We start from the raw sequence: 21,426 nt of genomic DNA, 5'->3' as shown, positions 1-21,426 counted from the left end.
TAACCTCATTCAGGACAATCTTTTCTAGGTCCATCTATTTGTTTTCAAAGTTCATGATATTATTGTTTTAATAGTTGAGTAATATTGCATTATGTAAACGTACCACAGTTTCTTTATCCATTCTTCAGTTGAGGGACATCTTGGAGGCTGAGCTGTTGGTTCTCTGTTCAGGAAGTTGTTTCCTGTGTCAAATGAATTGAAGGTTCTTCCCCAATTTCTCTTCTGTTAGGCTCAGCATGTTCAGTTTATGTTGTGTTTTTTTGATAAACTTGGACTTGCGTTTTGGGTGGGTCTTGAGGTAGAACTATTCCTAATTTTCTGAGACAAATATGGATCTATTTGCATTCTTTCCCATGCATACATCAACTTACTCCAGTATCATTTTGTTGAAGATACTTTCTTTTTTTTCCATTGTATGGTTTTGACTACTTTGTAAAAAAATCTACAGTCTATGTATGTGTGTGAGTTTACTTCTGTGTCTTCAAGTTGATTTCATTGATCAACCTGTATGTTTTTATTCCTATACCAAGCAGTTTCTATTATTATTACTCTATAGTACAGTTTGAAATCAGGGGTGGTGACACCTCTATAAGATCTTTTTCATACAGGATGGTTTTAGCTATGAAGTTGAGTTTTTCCCTTTCATAGTATGTAAATAATTGTGTTGGAATTTTGATGGGCATTTCATTGAATGTGTAGATCGCTTTTGTAAGATGGATATTTTTACTATGTTAATACTATCAATCCATGAGCATAAGAGATGTTTCCATTTTCTGATACCATCTTCAATTTATTTCTTCAGAGACTTGAAGATTTTTTTCATACAGATTAGAGTTACCCCAAGATATTTTATATTTGAGGCTCTTGTGAAGGGTGGTGCTTTCCTAATTTCTTTCTCAGCATGTATACCATTGGTATATAGGAAGGCTACTGAAGTTTTGAGTTATTTTGTATCCAGCCTCTTGCTGGAGGTGTTTATTAGCTGTAGGAGTTCCATGGTATAGTTTTTGGGTCACTAATGTATACTATCATATCATTTGCAAATAGTGATACTTTGACTTCTTTCTTTTCAATTTGTATCCCCTCGATCTGCTTCAGTTGTCTTACTGCTCTAGCTACAACATCAAGCAATTCTAGTAGTTCTCCCTTTATGTGTTACTTGGCCTTTTTCCTTTACAGCTTTAAATATGCCTTCTTGCTCTGTACATTTGATGTTTTGGTTGTCATAGGGAGATTCTGTTTTCTGGTCTAGTTACTTTGGTATTCTGTAAGCCTCTTGTATATTTAAAGCTATATCTTTCTTTAGGTTATGGAAATTTTCTTCTATGATCTTGTTGAAAATATTTTCTAGATCTTTTAAACTTTAAAATATCTCCTTCTACTCCTACTATTCTGAGGTTTGATCATTTCATAGTGCCCAAGATTTCCTATATGTTATGTATCCAGAACTCATTAGATTAAACATTTTTTGACCAATGAATTGATATTTCCTATTGTATCTTCTACTCCTGAGACTCTCGATTTCATCTATTAGATTCTGTTGGTGATGCTTGTATCTGTAGCTCATGTTTTTTCTATAGGTTTTCCTTCTCCAGGATTCCCTTGTGTTTTCTTTATTGATTCAATTTCCATATTCAAGTCTTGAACAGTTTTATTACTGTCCTTCACCTGTTTGCTTTTTTTTTTTTTTTTTTTTGGTAGTTTTCTTTATTTCTTTAAAGTATTTGCTCATTTCCTCTTTGATGGCTTCTATCATCTTTATAAAACTGGATTTAAGATAATTTTTTTGTTCTTTGGCTGTGTTAGGATATCCAGGGCTTGTTGTAGTAGGATAGCTGGGTACTGTGGTGCCATATTTCCCTGCCTATTGTTGATTGTGTTTTTAAGCTGGCCTTTAGTCTTCTGAGTTTTTCTCTTATTGTAGGTTTAGATGCTGGTTTCTGAGTTTATCTTTGTTACATTAGTGTTTTTTGAATGTTTTTTTTTCTTGGTTTATGTTTCCCCTCTGTCTACTGCCCTGTGTGGCCTGTAGTTCTAGTGACTAACTAACCTTCAGGTCCATGTCTCCCCTTGGTATTTTGTGGCCTGTGTGGCCTCTGCAGTTTTGGGTGCTACCCTTGCCAATGGGATTCTTAGCACCAGTATGGCTTGCAGTGCCCGGTTCTGGCAGACCTTCAGGAAAGCAGGATAGATTGTAGGTTGAAAAATGGAATCCAGGGGATAGAGTGTAGTTTAAGGATTATGGGTATGTTTTAAGAGACTATGGTGGGGAAGGACTTAGGGAAGGGGCTTACCTGGTTATCCCTGGTGGCTCAAGAACTCCAGGAATGCAAACAACGTAGTTGGGGGCAAAATGGAGTTCAGACTGTAGTATGTATCTTTCTGCTGTTGGATGCGCTTTCAAGGTAGTGAAGACAGGAGTTGGGGGCTTACCTGTGTACCTGGGTCTGACAGAAGTCTGGGAAAGCAGATGGGGCTGTGGGGCAGGAAATGAGACACAGAGTAGGGGGTGCAGTTTACAACTGTTGGGTGTTTTTTTCAGGTAGTTGGCAGGCATGAACTTGAAGGGGAGAGGTGCTTATCTGGTATCCTTAGGTCTGGCAAGTCTCCGGGAAGGCAGTCAGAGTTGAGGGGAGGGTGATTGAGGGGGGGAGAAGGGGGTGGGGGGGCAATGTGATACATGGTATAGGGTGCAGTTTACAGCTGTTGCAGGTGCTGCTTTGTTTGTTTTTAATGTTGGTGCTAGGGACTCAAAGTTAAGCTCATAGGTTCCTGGCAGGCACCACACAAGTATGGACCACTTCTGCCCTATCTACAGAATCCTTGTGTTTAATTTTGTAACTTTAAGTTTATACTAAAACTAAAAGTTGCTCATAAAAGGAAAATAAATATTTTTTCAAACTATTTATATGCCAGTGCCTGACATTACAGCAAATCAACTGTGGTCACTAACAGAAAATGCTAGTAAAATACTTGAGAAAAAGAAAAACTTAGGAAGATGTACAGGCTCCGAGCAAATAAACACACATCTCAGAGGATTTTAAAAACAAAAATACAAGCAACTCAGTTACAAGGGTCAAAACAAATGTATATTCCTCTCATGAATATGTAAATAAGAAAATGCCCAGCGGGTGGCTCAGTTGGTGAAGTACCTACCTTGCAAGTATGAGAATCTGAGTTCAGGGCCAAGTCTTTTTATTAAAATCGAGTAATGAACAACAAAGGATACAATAATAGTAGTGCGGGATTGTAGTATCAGTGCTGGAGAGACAAAGGCAGGAGCACCTCTGGTCATGCATACAGACTAGCCTACTTAACAAGCTTCAGGTCAAAACAGGCAACTTGCCTCACAAAACAGGGGGATGGCTCCTGAGGAATGGCACGTGAACCTACCCTTGCGTGCATCTCTCCACACACAAGCAGTCCCACATTGCAAACACACCCTGTTAATGAAAGAACAAACAATAATCCCATGAAAATATGTCCATCGCTCATTAGCATGACGTAGCATGACAAATACATAATGAAAGCATTGCCCAACCACCAATGATTATGATAAAGAGATTAGGAAACGACAAATGTTGGAACAGAACATGTGTTAAGACATTGTACCCTTGACTTATTATGAGAGTATAAAATGATACTGCTATTGTGAAAATCCTTGTGTCAGTTCCTCAAATTATCAGACATTGGGTGATCAGATGATTGAGCAATTCTCTTACTGAGGAGAATTGGAACATGTCTTCCCAAAAGCTTACATGTTTCTATGCTGCAACATTTTTCATATTAGCTCAAACAAAAAAAAATACAAATATGCCCTTGCTGATAAAAACATCAATATACAATGGAGTATATTTGTCAGGTATAGAAAGGAATGAAAGGTGCTACATATGGATAGTACTTGAATATATTATGCTAATAGAAAGAAAACAGATACAAAGCAGGAAATGACGCGATGGCATTTACCAAACTCTTCAGCATAGACACATCCATAGACAGAGGGAGCAGTTTGACTGTGGTGGGGCAGGAGAGAAGGGCAAGGATGAGAGAGGACTTAAAGATTTCACCCTGTTAGTCCAAGGTGTACGTACGTCCACATGAAAAACTGTACCTACCAGGATAGTGGGTAAGAGGGGAGGACATCCTATTGAAACTTTAGGTGTGAGAAGCCTGGGAGAAAGAGGAAATAGAAGGATCCAGCAGGTCCTGGAAAACTACAGGCGAGTCTGGGCCCTGGGGTCCTCCACAAACTGTGGCAACAGCCAAAGAAAAAATAGGCAGTAAACCTCGAACCCCTACCCGGACTAGCCGATGGACGGAACATTCTCCACTGTTGAGTGGAGAAGGAGATCTAACTTTCACACAAACTCTGGTGCCCCATATTTGACCATGTCCCTTGGATGGAGATGCCTGGTGGCACTCAGAGGAAGGATAATAGGTCACCAAGGAGAGACTTGATACCGTATGAGCATATTCAGGGGAGGAGGTCCCCCTCAGACACAGACATAGGGGAGGGAAGTAGGGGGCGAAGTGGGAGGAAGGGAGGAATGGGAGGATACATGGGATGGGCTAACAACTGAGATGTAATATGAATAAATTAATTTTAAAAATGTAAAAAAAAAAAAAAAAGATTTCACTGTCCCAGTGCATGATGGTGAAATGTTCTGACATGAGAAGATGTGATAGTTCCAGAAGGCATTGAGAAGTATGGAAACTGAAAGCAATGCACTGTGCACTCTGAGTATCCTCTGCAGACACACAAACCCACTTAAATGTACAACGTAAGGAAAAGAAACCATACGCTGAAGGTGAGAGCTGAGTTTACAAACGATGTGCACAGTGATGCTCCTGTGGCTGCTAAAGGGATGTGGTAAAGCTTCAGTGAACGATCAGGCTTACTGGATTTTTAAAGTAAACATGTCTTGTTGTTCATGATCACTAAGGCTCAGGAATTATTGGGAAGAATTGCATTCAAATGCTCAGAAAATAATGACTCTTGTTCTCTTTGATAATAAAAAGATGAAAAACTTCATTTCCCACTTTTCAAATTCAAATTCAGTAATTCCTTCCCCCCCCCTTTATTTATAATTTAATCTCTGTACAGCCTGATCTCAGCCCTTTCCTTCCTTTCCCCCCAGTCTCACCCTCACCCCCTCTCATTTCCCCTTTTTCTTTTTCTCAGAGAAGCTGAGGCCTCCAAGAGGTATCAGTCTACCCTGGCACCTGAAGTCACAGCTGGATTAAGGCATCCTATGCCACTGTGGCCTGAATAGGCAGCCCAATTAGGGGAAAGGGATCCAGTGGCAGGCAACAGAGTCAGAGACTGCCATACTCCCACTGTTAGGGTACAAGGTCCACATCTGCTACATATGTGTAGGGGGTATTTAGGTCCAATCCATGCATCCTCTTTGGCTGGTGGTTTAGTCTCTGTGAGCTTCCACAGGCCCAGGTGAGTTGACTCTTAGATTTTCATGAGGTGTCCTTGACCTCTCAGATTTTCTCTATCCGTCCTCCCACTCTTTCGCAGAACTCTCACAGCTTGGCCCAATGTTCAGCTGTGGGTCTCTGAATCTGTTTCTATCAGCTACTCGATGAATCACCTCAGTAGACAGGCATGCTACAGTCCTGTGTGAAATTACAGCAGAGTGTTAATAGTAACAGTGTAGGTCTTACGGGGTTGGTCTCAAGTTGGGCCAGTCATTTGTTTGCCATTCCCTCAATCTCTGGTCCATCTTTACCTGTATACTTTTTGTTTATAAGACAAATTTGGGGTCTAAGGTTTTATGGGTAGCGTCCCTCTCTCCCCACTGGTAGTCCCATCTGGCAACAGGAGGTGGCCACTTCTGCCTCCTTAATCCCTGCTACTAGAAGTCTCAGATAGGGTCACCCCCGTAGACTCCAGGGAGCCTCCCATCCCAGAGATGCCCTGCTTCTTTCTCCAGGTCCTCTCCCACCTCCCCACCCCTGATCTTTCCACAACTGATCTCCACCCCATTGCCTCTGCCCCCATCTCCCACCCAATTACCCCCTCCATCTACTACTTCAGATGTCTATTTTATTTCCTGTTCTGAGTGAGATTCAGCATCTTCCTTGGGCCCTCTTGACTTCTTTGTGTCTGTAAGCTAGTAGCATTGTTATCCTGTACTTTAATGCTAATACCCACTTGTAAATGAGTACAGATCACGTTTGTCTTTCTAAATCTGGGTTGCCTCATTCAGGATGATCTTTTCAATGGCTTCTCTCTGAAGGCCTGGATGTGCTGGAACTCTGTAGACCATGCTGGCCTCAAACGCAGATATCCACTTGCTTCTGCTCCCACCCTCAAGTGCTAGGATTAAAGGCATGCTTCACCACCCCCAAGCTAAATACTTGGGACTGATGTTTTCCTTGTGTGATGGAAAGGCATCTGTCTGTCTGTCTATCTATCTATCTATCTATCTATCTATCTATCTATCTACAGGGTCTCACTATATAGCTCTGGCTGTCCTGGATTCACTATTATGTAAACATGATGGGACATTTACATTGCTTTTCCTTGATTAATAGATTTGAAATGGCTTGATAAAAAATTATAATCTTGTGAGACAATTGTTTAGTATAAATTTTAATGTAATATTTACTGGCTTCTGAGGTTATTTTAATAGTGTTACTTATCACTACTCAATATGAAAGGCCTCAATGTTGTTACCAGTTTGGCTCACACAAAATCTGACCATTTGAATGTTCAAAGCAGCATTATTTTGATTATCCCAAACCCAGAAAAATTCAAATGTACATTTACTGATAAAAATAAAATATGAGAAGTGAATGTTGTTATCCAGTGGTTGAGACATGACATACTCAAGCAGTCTACAACAGTGATATAGATTTGAAAACAGCAGGCTGTGGTTTAACAACGGACAATGATACTCTATCTTTTTAGTTAGGTTGATTGTACTCAGATATTACACTATCAAAATACAGCAAGAAAATCTCTTCATTGATTTGCCACTTAATATTATATAATAGATAGACTTTGACCTGTATTTCAAAGAATATTCTTAGCCAAAATGTGTATTTTTAGTTCCTTTCATTACTGTGTCATTATATTTTATGACTGAGTAATCTATGTTTGCTGGGAATGTACAGCAATGGCACAATGCTTCTCTAGTGTGTGCAAGGACCTGGGTTTCCTCCTCAGCTTTCGCACTCCCTCAAAAGACATTTCATGTGCTGCTTTTAAAACTTGGATTCTGTTGGGTGATTATTATATTATATATCTTCATTTTTTAATTGGATTATATACACATATTAAGATTATATAGATGATTGTGTTTCTTTCTCTTTTTGTTGTTTTTGTAGATTCTACGAAGAAATTAAAGGATGTTCTTGAAGAATTCCATGGTAATGGTGTGCTTGCAAAGTATAATCCTGAAGGGGTAAAGCTTCTTTTTTTCTTTATCAGCTTAATAATGTGCTTGCCATGTGAATTTTCTTCCTGGAAAATTCTAGAAAAATATGTATATGTGTGTTTATATAAATCTATATACATATACTTCTGCATATATATGTATATGTATACATTTATACACATACATGTATATATCTCACATACCATAAATCATTCCATACAATTTAGTTCACAACAAGTTGATATCCTGGAAGGCCATTAAATATAATATTTTATACTACATTTATTGATTAAAATACTGGTAGTATGTATGTTTTTGAGAAAGTATATATCATTAAAAAGTGTTTGATTTTTTTTAAAGAAGTTAACAAACAGGATTAGAAAGAAGAAAGAAAGACACAGTTAATTCTCCACCTATGATCTTCAGCTTTTAATCTAAAATGGGCATAGGTAAGGGGCAGGGAGTCATTCTTTTCAAGAAATTATTTCTTAAAGAAAACTTTTGAGGTGGATATAATCATTGTGTCTTAAGGAGCCAGTCAGAAGACAACTAAATTCTCTTTTTATCTTATTTTTTTTTTTTGTTTATAAATAACTTGCCTGCTCCATCAATTCATTTTGAATACCATATTTTATAGAATTCATTCCCAAATTATTTGTGAAGTAATTCTCCATTTAATATTACTTGAGAGGTGTTATATTTTGAGTGTCTGATCATAACTGCTGTTAGTTCACTTGTAGTCTCACCATATTTTAATACATGAGAATGAAAACAAACAGATCTTTGCAAAAATTACATCTAAATATGTCATCTAGATTTGTTTGTAGAATGAAATACAATTTTTGGTTTTGCAGATTTATAAGAACATGATTCCTACTCATCACAAGGTCATTTTTTCTATGGAATATGTAGTACAATGTCTAAATTATAACCTCATAGTCTCACAGTTTTTGTTTTTATTTTTAAGAAAAGACCTCACTATGTAACTCAGTCTGTTCTCAAACTTGCAAATTCTTACCCCAGTTATCCAAGTGTGAAGAATGCAAACATGTATTACCACTTTGGTCTTCATTTCGTGTTTTCTTATTTTCTCTACATTATGATGAATAATTATATATTTCAAAAGCAACCCATGCTTCACAATGTGACTTTAGCTATTTCTTTTTTCACTAACTCATTTATTTAATCACTTTACAGGCTTATCGAAACCCTCTCCCTCCTCTTCTCCAAGTCCCACCCCCAAACATGCCTTACCCCATTCCATCATCCCTTTCTCTAAGAAGGGGAGGTACCCGATGGGTACAAACACACCCTCGTACTTCAAGTCATAGCAGGACTAAGAACAAACTCCCCAACTGAGTCTAGACAATAGAGGCCAGCTAGGGAAATGGGATCCATATGCAGGCAAGAGAGTTAGAGAGAGGGACAGCCCTGCTCCAGTTGTTAGGAGACCCACATGATGACTAAGCTGCACTTCTGCTACATAAGTGTAGGGTGTCTAGGTCCAGCCAATGCATCCTCCTTACTTGGTGGTTCTGTCTCTGTGAGCCCCCATGGGACCAGGGTACTTTATTCTTTAGGTCCTCTTGTAGAGTTCTTGACCCTTCTGGCTCCCTCAGTTCTTCCTCCCACAGAACTCCCGGAGTTCATCCTATTGTTTGGTTGCAGATTATTACATCTGTTTCCATCCGCTTTTGGAAGAAGCAGTTCAGAAGACAGTTATGCTAGGCTCCTGTCTGCCAGGATAACAGAATATCACTAATAGTATCAGAGTTGGATATCTCCTACAGGGTGGGTATCCAGTTGAGCCAATCATTGGTTGGCTATTCTGTCTATCTCTGCTCCATCTTTATCCCTACACTTCTGATAAACAGGACAAATTTGGGGGGAAAGGATTTTCATTGGTGAGTTGGTGTCCCCCTCTCTACTGGAAGTCCCACTTTGCTACAGGAGGTGGCAACTTCGGGCTCCATATCTGCTGTTGGTCAGTCTCAGCTAATGTCACCCCATAGATTCAAACTTGTGAACTCTTACCTGGTTAGCCAAGTGTGAAGGACACAAACATTTACTACCACATTGGTCTTCACTTCCTGTTTTCTTATTTTACTCTACATCATGATACATACTTATATATTTGATAGAGACTATATCAGCTGTTTTAATGCCATTTCCAAGATACCAAGAAAAATAAACATACATGTTGTGTGTTTCCCTGCTATTTCATGTTTATATATGTTGCACAGTAAGAGAGATAAAATTTGTGGGTAGGAATATAAAACAGAAAATTTCAAAGTCAAGTGAATAAATTGGGCAGAAGAAAGAAGACAATAGTGAATTTCTGTCAAACTTCAAATGCCATTAATACTCATTGCCCCAGTGATACCTGGAAATACACATCCTTACACATAAACTTGAAACATTTATCCTTTCTAAGCATAGAATCTGCTTGTCAGATCAGTTAGAAGTTGCACATAGTCACACTGTTTGCACTTTAGTCCTTTACTCTCAAAGATTCCTTATATAAAGAACTCCAAGACTCTCTTTATTACTATTAGCTGTGTCATGATGATTATCAGTCACCATAGGATTAAGTGGAGTAATTACCAGATGGTCATAAATTGAAAATTTATAAAATCTTCATAAATTTAATGAACAATTACCAGGTTGTTCATAAATGCAATATAATGTCAGCTCTTTGATAACATGGTACCTCTCCATAATATGCAAATTTATTGAATGCTTTAAGATGATATTTGGAAAGCAGAAAGATAGATCTTATTATGACTCAAGAGTAATTCTAAATTAAGAGTACGAAAAGTAAAACTACTCTTTAAATATTAAGAATAATTTTTCCTATAAGATAAAAATTAAAGCTAATATGACTCTCTTAAAAGCAATTCTGTGCTTTATAAAAGCCATGAGAAAACAATTAAGAATACCTGATGATGACAATGAAAACACTCAAGATTTTTTTCCTAGAGAACTCATTTGTTTTATTAAAAATTAACCAACACTACAAAACAATTGTTATTCTCAATTCACATAGGAAGTTATTACTCTATCTTGACTGGTCAGATTAAACCAATGCTATTTCCACAATCATAGACATGATAATTTTTACATGATAAATTAGAAAAGTGTTTAACCAAGCCTACTTTTAGAAAGGATAGTTGATCACTTGCTTTAAAATAAGCATAATTTTCATTACTCTCATGAAATGTGTTTGCACACTGAAAGCAAAGCACATATCCCTTGGGTTTCACTTACATTTGTAAATAAAGTTATTAAATGCACTGTCTTCCTTACAGTTGATTAAAAATAAAAAGGCTGTATGGGAATTTTTTATTAGGGAAAATGTGGTCTATTTAGAATACTTTTAATAGTAAAGAAGTACTAGACAGAGTTATTGACAGAATCAATTATATTTAATTTTTGTGTTTAAAACTACTTGATCATCATTCCTTAAATTGTGTAAGGGAAATCTAAATGACTGTTTTAAATGTTCTCTAAAAATTAAAATCTTAAAAAGTCTGGTGATCTTTAATAAAAATAAAGTGTTTAAAAATTCTTTTTCAGCAAGGTACAATGATGCTTCTCATGAAAACAGTAAACTTTGGTATATGAGAAAGTCCAGCTTGATTTTGCATGTTTGGGTTTTTTGTTTGTTTTTGTCTTGGATGTTAAATTTGATTCCCAGATAATTCAGTCTTGAATAGTTTGTAATGCTTTACTAATAAAAAGAAACAATGTAAGAAAGGCATAAATAAACTCTAATATAGTTTTATATATGCACATTTTTGTTACCTTCTCTGGAAGGTTTTAATGATATTTGTCTTTTATTCATTATATTTGATTCAGACCATAGGAACTATTTGTGTATGCTCAAAGCCTTGTCTAGTCAATTGTTCTCGATGTTCTATTCACACTGGACTCACAGAGCCCTTCTTAACGCATGGACTGCTGCCTGCCTCCTCCCTGTCCTAGCTGCTCCTTGAGTGTTTCTGGCCTGGGGCACCTGATTTGCTTTTCTGACAGTTTCTCCTGTATGCTGATGCTGTTGGTTTGCAACAGCATTTTGAGACCCATCTATGCAGGGTACATTTTAAAAATCAATCTATAATCTTAAACTTTTAGCAAAAAATATCAGCAAAATGAGATAATGGCTACAAATTCTTTAACATTAACACATGTATTCTTTCTTTCCTTGCATGAACAGAAACAAGATATTCTTAACCAAGTAAGACATTTTCTTTTCTATTGAAATCTATCTTCTGATTTGAACTATGACTTACTCATCCATACCACAAATCTATACTTATATACTAACTAGGCTCCCATAGCATACTAGATCACCTACAATCCATAAAGTTATAACTGAACAACAGAAAGGTTCCCAATTAATATCATTAGTGGCGATCTTATATCATAGCAGAAGGAAAAAGTGTCCAAGGTATGGACTTTTGGTTTAGCGACTCTGGGTCGATTTTCTTTCTTTCTTTCTTTTTTTTTTTAACAAACATATTGGCTTCAGGTAAGTTAATTTATTTAAGGAAACCATTGACTCGTTCACAGTGTGCTACTTGAAAATTGAATGTAAAATACAATAGTAAAGATTTTTTGTTTCATTTTGTTTATAATTCCTTCTTAACTGTTTGAAGTAAACAGAGCTAAATGTCTGCTTCTATTTCTTTCTTGGAAGAAGGGTAAGCAACCCTTAGCTTCTGCCAATAGATTCTATTCTATAAACAAAGCTCTGCTAGTAGTTCACTGAAGGGTGTAGACTCTCCATGCAGTGTTTTTCTCTACATAAGAAATTTCCAACTCAGTAGATATGTTAGGGAAGTCATGTTTTTGTCAATTCAAAATTATTTCTGGACCCGAGGAGAAGGCTCATTGGGTAATATGCTCATTGAGTTAGTATAAGGACCTGATTTGGGGTACCTAGCACCAACATAAAAAGCCTGGTACAGAAGTGCTGTAGAATAATTCCAATTCTGATGGGCACAGAGAGAATGATCCTGGAAGCTTGCTGGCCAGATAGTCTAAACAGTCAGTGATATCTAGGTTCAGTGAGTAACACTGCCTCAACGGGATGGAGAATCCATAGAGGAAGACAGCTGGCATCCACCTCTGGCCTTCCTTTAGGAGCATACATTCTCATTGACATGAATACCTCTATACATCCTCTCCCCATATATGCCTACATATTCTTACTTTCATTTCTATTGTGGTGACAAAACACTTTTACCAAAACAACTTATGGAAGAAAGAGTTCGGGGTTTATGGTTTGAGAGGTTTAGTGTAAGTGACGATCATGACGTGGAGCCTAGCAAGAGGTAGTAGATGTGGTGCTGGAGCACTAGCTGGAAGCTTATATCTTGAGAGCTCACAACAACCAGATAGAGGAGACAGACACTGGGGATCACAGGAGTCTTTTGAAACTTCAAATCTCACTTGCAATGTCACACCTTCTCCAACAAGGTCACATCTCTTAATCTCTCCCAAATAGTTCTACCAATTTGGGACAAGTATTCAAATATGTTAACCTACATTAGCCTATAAGATACATACTTATTCAAACACATGCACGCACATGCACACGCGCGAGCGCGCACATACACACACACATTCTAAGTTGAGGTTCTACTGCAGAGCACAACCTTTTCTCATTTTCCCCTCAATCTTGTGGAAACTTTAACTCCTCAAATTCATGTTTCAGTAAAGTATCAGTTTATTGATAGTTTAGAGGCAGTTGCACAGAATGAGTAGTTGCCTTCTTCACCAGCATCTTCAACCTATCATCACAAAGTAGCATTGCTCAGAGTCCATGCTCAACAAACACATTCCCATACCACCTGCAGTGCCACTTGGGGTTATTCAAAAGTTGGCATCAGAATTAGTTCTTGCTTTTCCTTCAGTCAGCAGGGTGTTCTGTTATCTGGCACAGCCTTCATTCTGTGTGCTGATCATGTGGTAACAATGTGACATACCTAGTCAATCCCCATCAGCTGCAGAACAGAGAGAGCAGGCAACGTTGAGGAGAAACTCATCCAGGGCAGGTGGGAAGAGCAGGCATATGTTGTTGTTCTGTGTCTGTTTACTGTTCCTGATTTGGGGTGGGGATTCTCTGCATGTTTTCTGTCAGCAGTGATACTTGGCTTAAGGCTCAGATGTGCTTTACAGCTCCTAACCCTTGCCACAACTGTGGCAATCTATTCTGTAGTTTTGATAAAATCTAGAACTTTCACATTCATACAAGTGAAACTCTTTGATCTTTCTTTGAGAATCCTGTAAACAAAGAACCCACAGTGAGAAATGTTGACAACTACAGTATATTTTAAATGCACATAGTAAGGATATCAATGCTAATATAATTAACAACAAATTAACATTCTTGTAAAATAAGGTAAAACTATCACCCAGAAACAATTTCAGCCTTCTCTAGTAAAGGCAGGGAAAATTCAAGGAGGAAATATGATTTTTTTTGAAGGATAAAATCAGATTCAAATTCCCTACATTCACCACTTTCAGAGACAAGTTACTTGGCTTTAGTTTGCTTATCTACAAAATGTAAATAGTTTTAAGAGGTATTTTTTGTTGTTGTTGATAAATGTTAATCTCTAAAGGACCTGAAAAAATAACAACTCCTTGTCAGCTTCAGAGCAGGTGCTCCCTTAGTTCTTGGCCACAGTGATTAAGTCCACACTTTAAGGAACAGCATCATTTTACTCATAACTTCTCAGTCGTACACCAAATCTCTATGTGAGGATGTCTAAAATCCAGCTCCAACCAATACTGAATTCCTAACATTCTCGAAGCCTTATTTCCTTACTTTAGTTTAAAGCAAGTATAATAATCATTGTCCTCTCTAACCCTAAGATTATCTATGCTTGCCATCGAATAGGACGAAAGGCATGCTATGAGCTTTTCATCCAGCACATTCTCCAGTGCTGCGCTGGGAGAGCATTACTGATCCCTTGCTGTTGCTCCATCACCCACAACTGTCAGGCACCAGGTTGGTCCAAAAGCAAGGAACAGGAATAGAGTTAGACCCAGCACTTCTGCCTCTCTCCCCTATTAGCGTCAGTACAATTGCAGCGCCTTTCTCTAATGATCAACCTGAAACCAGGTTAGAGTTTTGAATACATGCAGCAGGCTGAACAGTAACATGTCTGCTGCAACTCCACATAGTTTACCTGGTACAGGTGACTTCTCCTTGAATATTCCATGGAGTTCCTTTTTTTACTTTAAAAAGAATTTTATTTAGCACCTGAAAGATACATATTTCTTCCTCTGATCATGTGGTAACAATGTGAGCACTGAATGTGCTTGCTTTTGATAGGTGGGCTCATTTTTTAACCCCTGATACTCAGGGAACTGCTTTAGTAAGAAAAGAGTAATGGTGCAGAATCTTTAGATGGTATTAATACAGACACTGTGCAACTGACAAATTATATCACAACATAATTAAATTAATATGAATAAAATCTTAAAATTTCTTACTGTTACTCAAAAATCAAGGTCACTATCCTATGACCTCTGGAAACACTGAATATTTGAGAATGGACCTTCTGTTATGCTCTTTGTTATGAATAAACTGGATTAATGATGTGGCAAGTTTAGTAGCTATAAAATTATCATAAATGCAAATAAATCATAGAGAAATAAACTATAAATAAATATGTATAGTTCATAAAACAAAATTATACTAATTGGGGTTAGTTACTTTCTTAATAATGAGATTAAAAGCAAGCTTTAATGGATTTGGAATGACTTTGTAACTTTCTTTAAATCAGTAGTTAGAGCCAAGTTTAGGTACAAATTTTAGATATTCTAAAAGCAAATGTTCTATCTGTTTATTTCTTTAATAACATTCCAAAGACAGCAAGCACAAGCTGGGTTGGGGTAAATTGTGCCTTTGGAATATTTAAATGGCCTATTGGTTCATATCCAAGGATAATTTTTTAGATGTTACCTTGAAACACTGAATATATTTGAGTTTTGTCTGATGTCTATTTTTATGTTTCTATTACTAGGCATAGCACTTTTAGAAGACCATTGAAAGACACTAGAAGAAAATTCATCTAGGTATTTTGGTGGAAAAGCATGGATTGTCTAAAAATTATGAAGGAATTTTAAGGTATTTTAAATAGCCACAGAAAAGTGTAAATAGTATTTTTTTTTAAATAAATGAGGTAAATTTTTCACTTGTAAAAATATTTCCAAAGGTAACATCTTATATCGGGTTGTAAATACCAATTACTGAAGCTATGTGTGCAAGAGCAGACAGCCAGGAAGAGAACGCCACCACGCTGATGGCTTCCAGAGAGGTAGTGTGCTTTTGCTACTGAGACTTCCCAGTATGTCCTTTGGTCCTGGGATGTGGAAGTGGAAGTCACAGTTTCATAAGGGCAACTGGATACTCATATCACTCACTTTTACTTTTATATCATTTAATCTATTTCTTACTTCTGAAATAGGTAGGCTCATTTACATATAAATAATATGGAATTATATACAATATGTAAGGCATTAGTATAAATACTAGTTGCAAAGAAGATGAGAGATATTCATAATCCTAGCATGTGGGAGTTGGAGATAGAAGGATCAAGAGATTCAGGGTTTCAACTACTTTGTAAGTTTCAGGATAGCCTGGTATACCTGAGACCCTTTGTAAAAAAAAAAGTAATATTTAAGTAAATAAATATTAAAAAAGTTGCAATATAACTGATACCATGTGTGAACACTGAAAATGTCCCTGAAAGTATATTCTTCTCACTGAAGTTAGTGAAACTTAGGTCCATAGTACTAAATAGAAGCTTTTGTGGCAACCAATTTACTATGCCTTCTTAAAGATTGGTTGTATATAAAGAGGAGCAATGCTAGCCCCCACGTTTTGGTTATTGTGAGAATCCCATAAACATGCATCATTCATACACAGAGTATTTCCGTTAAGTACAGTAAACAGTCTCATTAAGCATCTAATATCATCTTTCAATTTAAGGATACAAAAGTAAGTTATCTTTAAAAAAAAAAAGATTTATTTATTATGATGTATACAGGGCTATGCCTGCATATACACCTGCAGGCCAGAAGAGGGCATGAGATCACATTATAGATGCTTGTGAGCCAAGACATGCTTGCTGGGAATTGAACTCAGGACTGTAGAAGATCAGTCGGTGTTCTTACCTTCTGAGGCATCTCTCCAGCCAGTTATCTTTGACTTGGAAGAATAAAAAAGAAAGATTAGAAGCTTTCAGAAGAAAGAAATTTCACAACTCAATTGTAGTCTTGGTGCCTCACCATTATGTGAGGTCAGACTACTCCCTGATTTCAGTCTCTTTTACAGTATGATGTTTCTCCCAGTACTAAGTCTGGTAGCTGAGTGACTGATGGTGCTTTTACCCCAACACAGAAGACAGAACCTGGTATGAACATGGAGAATTTTGTAAACAAGAGAAAGTTCTAAGTCCAAACCTGACAAAGGAAAAGAACAAGAAAGAGACACATGCCTTTATTCATTTTCTTGTGCCTGGATAAGTAGCAGTGTTACATCCCTATTGTTAAGGAAACTTTGAGAGTGAAGGATTCACACACACGGCCAAACAGGACATAGCAGCCTGTTTTGTACTTGTGACAACCTTGCAGTAGCTTTGAGAAGTCTGTATTTATAATTATTTTGCTATTGCTCTAATTATTCTGTAGTCACAGTCTGCATTATCTTTTCTGAAGGGAAATCAAGGGGGAGTGGGTCTGTAGGGAGAGGGGAGGTGGAGGTGGATGAGAGGGATGGACAGTGAGAAACTGCGGTCCAGATGTATTAAACACAAAAAATTAAGCTGTGTGTGGTGGCACTCAGGAGGCAGAGGCAGGAGGATTTCTAAGAGGCCAGCCTAGTCTACAAAGCGAGTTCCAGGAGAGCCAGAGATGTTACACAGAGAAGCCCTGTCTTGAAATACCAAATATACATATTCCTTTGTATGTATATGTGTGTGTGTACAAAAATAATATAAAATAATGAAATAAATTAAACATCATATGTGTATTAGACTTTATAGGCAGTTTCTCTTTAGTCAGGTTCTATGTAATTTCTTCCGCTCATTTTTCATCAATGTGCACTACATATAATCTTACTTTATATAAATGCCTGAATTTTCCAAAACTAATTACAGCACTAGAACTCACATACAAATTTGAAATTTTCCCACTATTCTATGTTATAAAGGAAATATGTAAGTTAAGTATATCGTGCATTTAGGACAAAAGCCTTATGATTTATGCAGCATGATTTTTGGAGATATCTGAAAGTTGTTTTACATAGAAAAATAATGGGTAACAAGGGAAACACTGGAAAATATTTCCTTAGTGAACATGACTTGGTAACACTAAGTCAGATAGGTTTTGGCCATAAGGTCATTTGGATTTTATAGCGCTGTGCCATATATAACATCAGAAGTATAGCAGAAAGATTTTCCCTGAAGAATGCACGGAGGATGTCAGGAAACAGCTCCACATCTTCAATAAACCTATACCTATAGATAGATCTTATGACATCATTGCCTATAATTCACTGAAGAATTGACAGGATGCTCCACTCTTGTCTGCAATGATCCTCTTGTAAGAAGTAAGATATTTAAAAATGTTTTATTTTCTGAACTCAGTAATTTAGTGTTTCCTGATTACAGAACAAAAAGAAAAGATGACATTTTCATTTAGGAAGCAAGTGAATGTTATCATTTTTGAGTCAATGAATAGACAAATTAATATGTAAAATAACTCATGTATTTCTGACTTAATTAACTTTTACTTATTCATTTTATGGTTTTTAAAATTTTATTATAAATATGACCAAGATTTTGTAAAATGCTTCATACCAATTTTTATTCAGACAACTGAGAAGTGATGATATCATATATCATATTGAAGAAACAACTAACAGAAAAGGTAATGAATTATTTTAATTTCCTGAGATTATACTCAATAAAAATATAAACTATATAAATTATATATACATATACAGTTTAATAAGTTCATTACTCATACTTTAATATTTTATGTGATATCATAAATATCTTGGATGCCTTGGAAAGATGTGGTTTATTTTAAATTAAAAAAAAATAATACCAGATCATAAAATATGTTTATAATGTATAAGAATATACGGCATATACATTCTCTCTCACTTTTCTTAAATACTATTAAACATAAAAGACAGGCATGTTTCATCTCAAAAGAAAGAGTTTACAGAATCTTTTCTTACCCTCTAGGCACCTTGATAAAATGAAAGTTATCAACTGCCAGTTTTCCCTATTTTCAGTTTCATCCCAGTAAACTAACTGGCCTGTGTGAGAAAATGTCCTTTTAAGTCTGTGAGGCAACCATCTGATGCATACTGTTCCTCTTCAGATACCTGGTTTTTGTTTTGTTTTGTTTTTTTCTGGCTTCTGTGTAGATCTTCTAGGTGTAGTAATTCCCCAAGCCTTTCCTTGTTCACCACCTGCACCTGTTTCAAGAACACACCCCTTCAACATGTCCCTTCAGCTGCAGGAATATTATTCATGCCTGGCCAACAGTATCCACATTTTGCCTCCAAACATCTGCAGTTGTCTCAATATCTCAGCAATAGTCACCTTACCTGTTTTTCTCCTCTGCTGTGAGAAAGCATGCTTGCTGGAGGCCCCTGTGCAGTCTGTATTAAGCTTGAGGTGAGACAATGTTTGCCTCCAGTAGCCTTTCAAGTGGGCTTGGGGCTCTTACTCTGAAATGACTGCCTTAAATTGAGTATGGATTGGAGAACGGTTAATGGCAGTACAATATGTTTCATTAGAATTCTGTATGTGAAGTTTTGAAATGTTCAATCAATTGATGTTGGTTTTGACTTTAAATTTTTTGTTGATCGCTTTTTTCAATTCTCGAAACAAACAAGCACCATTACTGAGAAGATAGAAGTGAAAATTTCTGTCATTCTGCGTGCCCGCTTTATAAATATGTGACTCTACCTCAGCTTGTACCTGAGGTACCTGAGCTACCCAGGACAAATCTGTGGGTTTGAAAATAACAGTGCCAATTACTGGAGGTGGAAACTATCTGAAAGCGTAAAAATTTTATGCCATGTGGTTCCTGTGGAGATAGAAACATGTACTGTATTTTTCCAGCTTATAAGACAATGGGCATACAAGAGGACTCCCAGCTTTTCCAGTTAAAATATAGAATTTGGAATATGCTCACCGTATAAAACAACCACTTTACTAATGCACACCCTGTGCAGCAGACCCAGGGATGTGTCTATTTGCTGGCAGGGCATAGCCAGCCCTGTGCTTTATTAAATGCTGGCAGAGAGCCAGTGCTAGCCTACACTGCCCCTTTAAGGCAAGCTCCACATGTAACCAGAAAATAGTCCTCCAAATGGGTGGGTTCTAGTAGAGAGCCAGTCCAGGTTCAAGGTCTCCTCCTCCTCAAGGTACAGGAAGATGAGTGCAGCTTGTTCTTCCCTGCTTCACACTCTCTGCACAGAGCTGCAGCATCCCCCACTCTATACTCCAGACATGGGAAGCAAGGAAAAGAAACTTTGGCTTGGATTTTTCAGGGGTTAAAAAGCAATCTTATATGAAAGAAAATAGAGTAACTAGAAATCATGTTATCTTTGTTCTACACTATTAAATGTGAGACACATATTTGCCATTGCCAAGACAGCATAGAACCACTAAGCCTTGGGCTCATAATAGTATTTTTCTTTTGTAGACTTGGATATAGAAGACATCTCAGGTAATTTCTCAATGTGGTAAAATGCCCTGTTCTTTCGGTGCATCTGAAATTACAGTCTTAAATTTTGTTTTTTCTAGACCATAGATTTTGAAGGCTTCAAGCTGTTCATGAAGACCTTTCTGGAAGCTGAGCTCCCTGATGATTTCACTGCACACCTTTTCATGTCATTCAGCAACAAATTCCCCCATTCCAGCCCTAACACAAAGAGCAAGCCTGCTCTCCTCTCAGGTGGTGAGTATGTTTGCTTAGAAATGTGCAGATAGTAAGCCTCACAAAAGAGAAAAAGGGACATTTGATTGAAAATTGTCTGTGGTCTACAGTGGAACTTACACTTGACGCTGATTTTTTAAATGTCCCTAGAGCAGTAAACAGTATATGAAATAGAACTCATTATGATTTATAATTTGACATGGAAACTCATGTTCCCTTAATGATCTTAGGAGATATTTTCATCAAGTTTGGATTTTTTCCAAAATTACTAGAGAAATATAAATAATTATATATTGAAAATACAATAAAAGAATATGTGCATAGAATATTTTAATATTTAAAAATCAACTATGACATTTATCACTCTATATTTAAATTTAGAACTGAGAGCTCAGAACATTTTTAATTTTTCTGGGCTACATTTTGCACCACAGATATGTTCCAATCAGGAAGCCAGAGACTTCACTGCATTTCACCAAACATGAGCTTGTTTAGAAGGTGAAGGAGGTCTGAAAAATGAGATTTCTGCAACAACAGGTAGCCAGTACTCTTCTTGGTCTGGAGGAACCGAGCATCAGAGTCTTGCAGCAGAGACACAACTCTGATATCACAGCAGTGCTCAAGTCACGTTTGTAACTGAGGGTCTTCTGTGTAGAAGTTCATTCTCAGCTTCCTTAGATCAGAAGTACAGTAAGAGCATTAGTGGACTTGAACCTCAGACCTCTTCTGAGTGTGTCCTAGGACAGCTGTATTTCACCAACTAGCAGGAGCATCACTGGGTCTCACTTAGTGCTATCTTAAGCTGGAGGTGGAGCACTCTGCTACCTGAATCTTAAACTGTGGGATGCATAGGCAATTGACTTGTTCTTGCTCCCATAGTTTCATCTGTGACAGTGCTCCTCTTTGGACCTGAAGGACATGCAGCTTGTGTGCAGCGATGCACTTTCAAAGTAACATTCTCATTCTTTGATCTCAGGAATTTTCTAATTTGGAAAGCAGATTTTTTTTGTGTGATATATATTAATATTTGCTTCATTAAACATGAGACATAATAGAAGCA

General features: G+C 37.1%; 1 protein-coding gene across 7 annotated transcripts in view; it reads left to right on the top strand.

The window, feature by feature from the left end:
- DGKB (diacylglycerol kinase beta) overlaps positions 1-21,426 on the top strand; it is a 693,335-nt gene that overhangs the window by 151,424 nt on the left and 520,485 nt on the right. For 4 of the 7 annotated variants that reach the window (XM_084791209.1, XM_084791208.1, XM_084791213.1 and 1 more), the window contains exons 3-5: positions 7,342-7,418; positions 11,608-11,628; positions 20,234-20,387. In XM_084791209.1, the coding sequence (XP_084647335.1) occupies positions 7,342-7,418; positions 11,608-11,628; positions 20,234-20,387 (252 nt within the window). The remainder of the gene's footprint in view (positions 1-7,341; positions 7,419-11,607; positions 11,629-20,233; positions 20,388-21,426) is intronic. The other 3 variants (XM_084791211.1, XM_084791212.1, XM_084791210.1) reach the window with 3 other exon arrangements.

Source organism: Acomys minous, assembly GCF_964271855.1.
Source record: "Acomys minous genome assembly, chromosome: 8".
In the NCBI taxonomy this organism is placed as follows: Eukaryota; Metazoa; Chordata; class Mammalia; order Rodentia; family Muridae; genus Acomys; species Acomys minous.
This window is presented reverse-complemented; position numbering and strand designations above follow the sequence as displayed.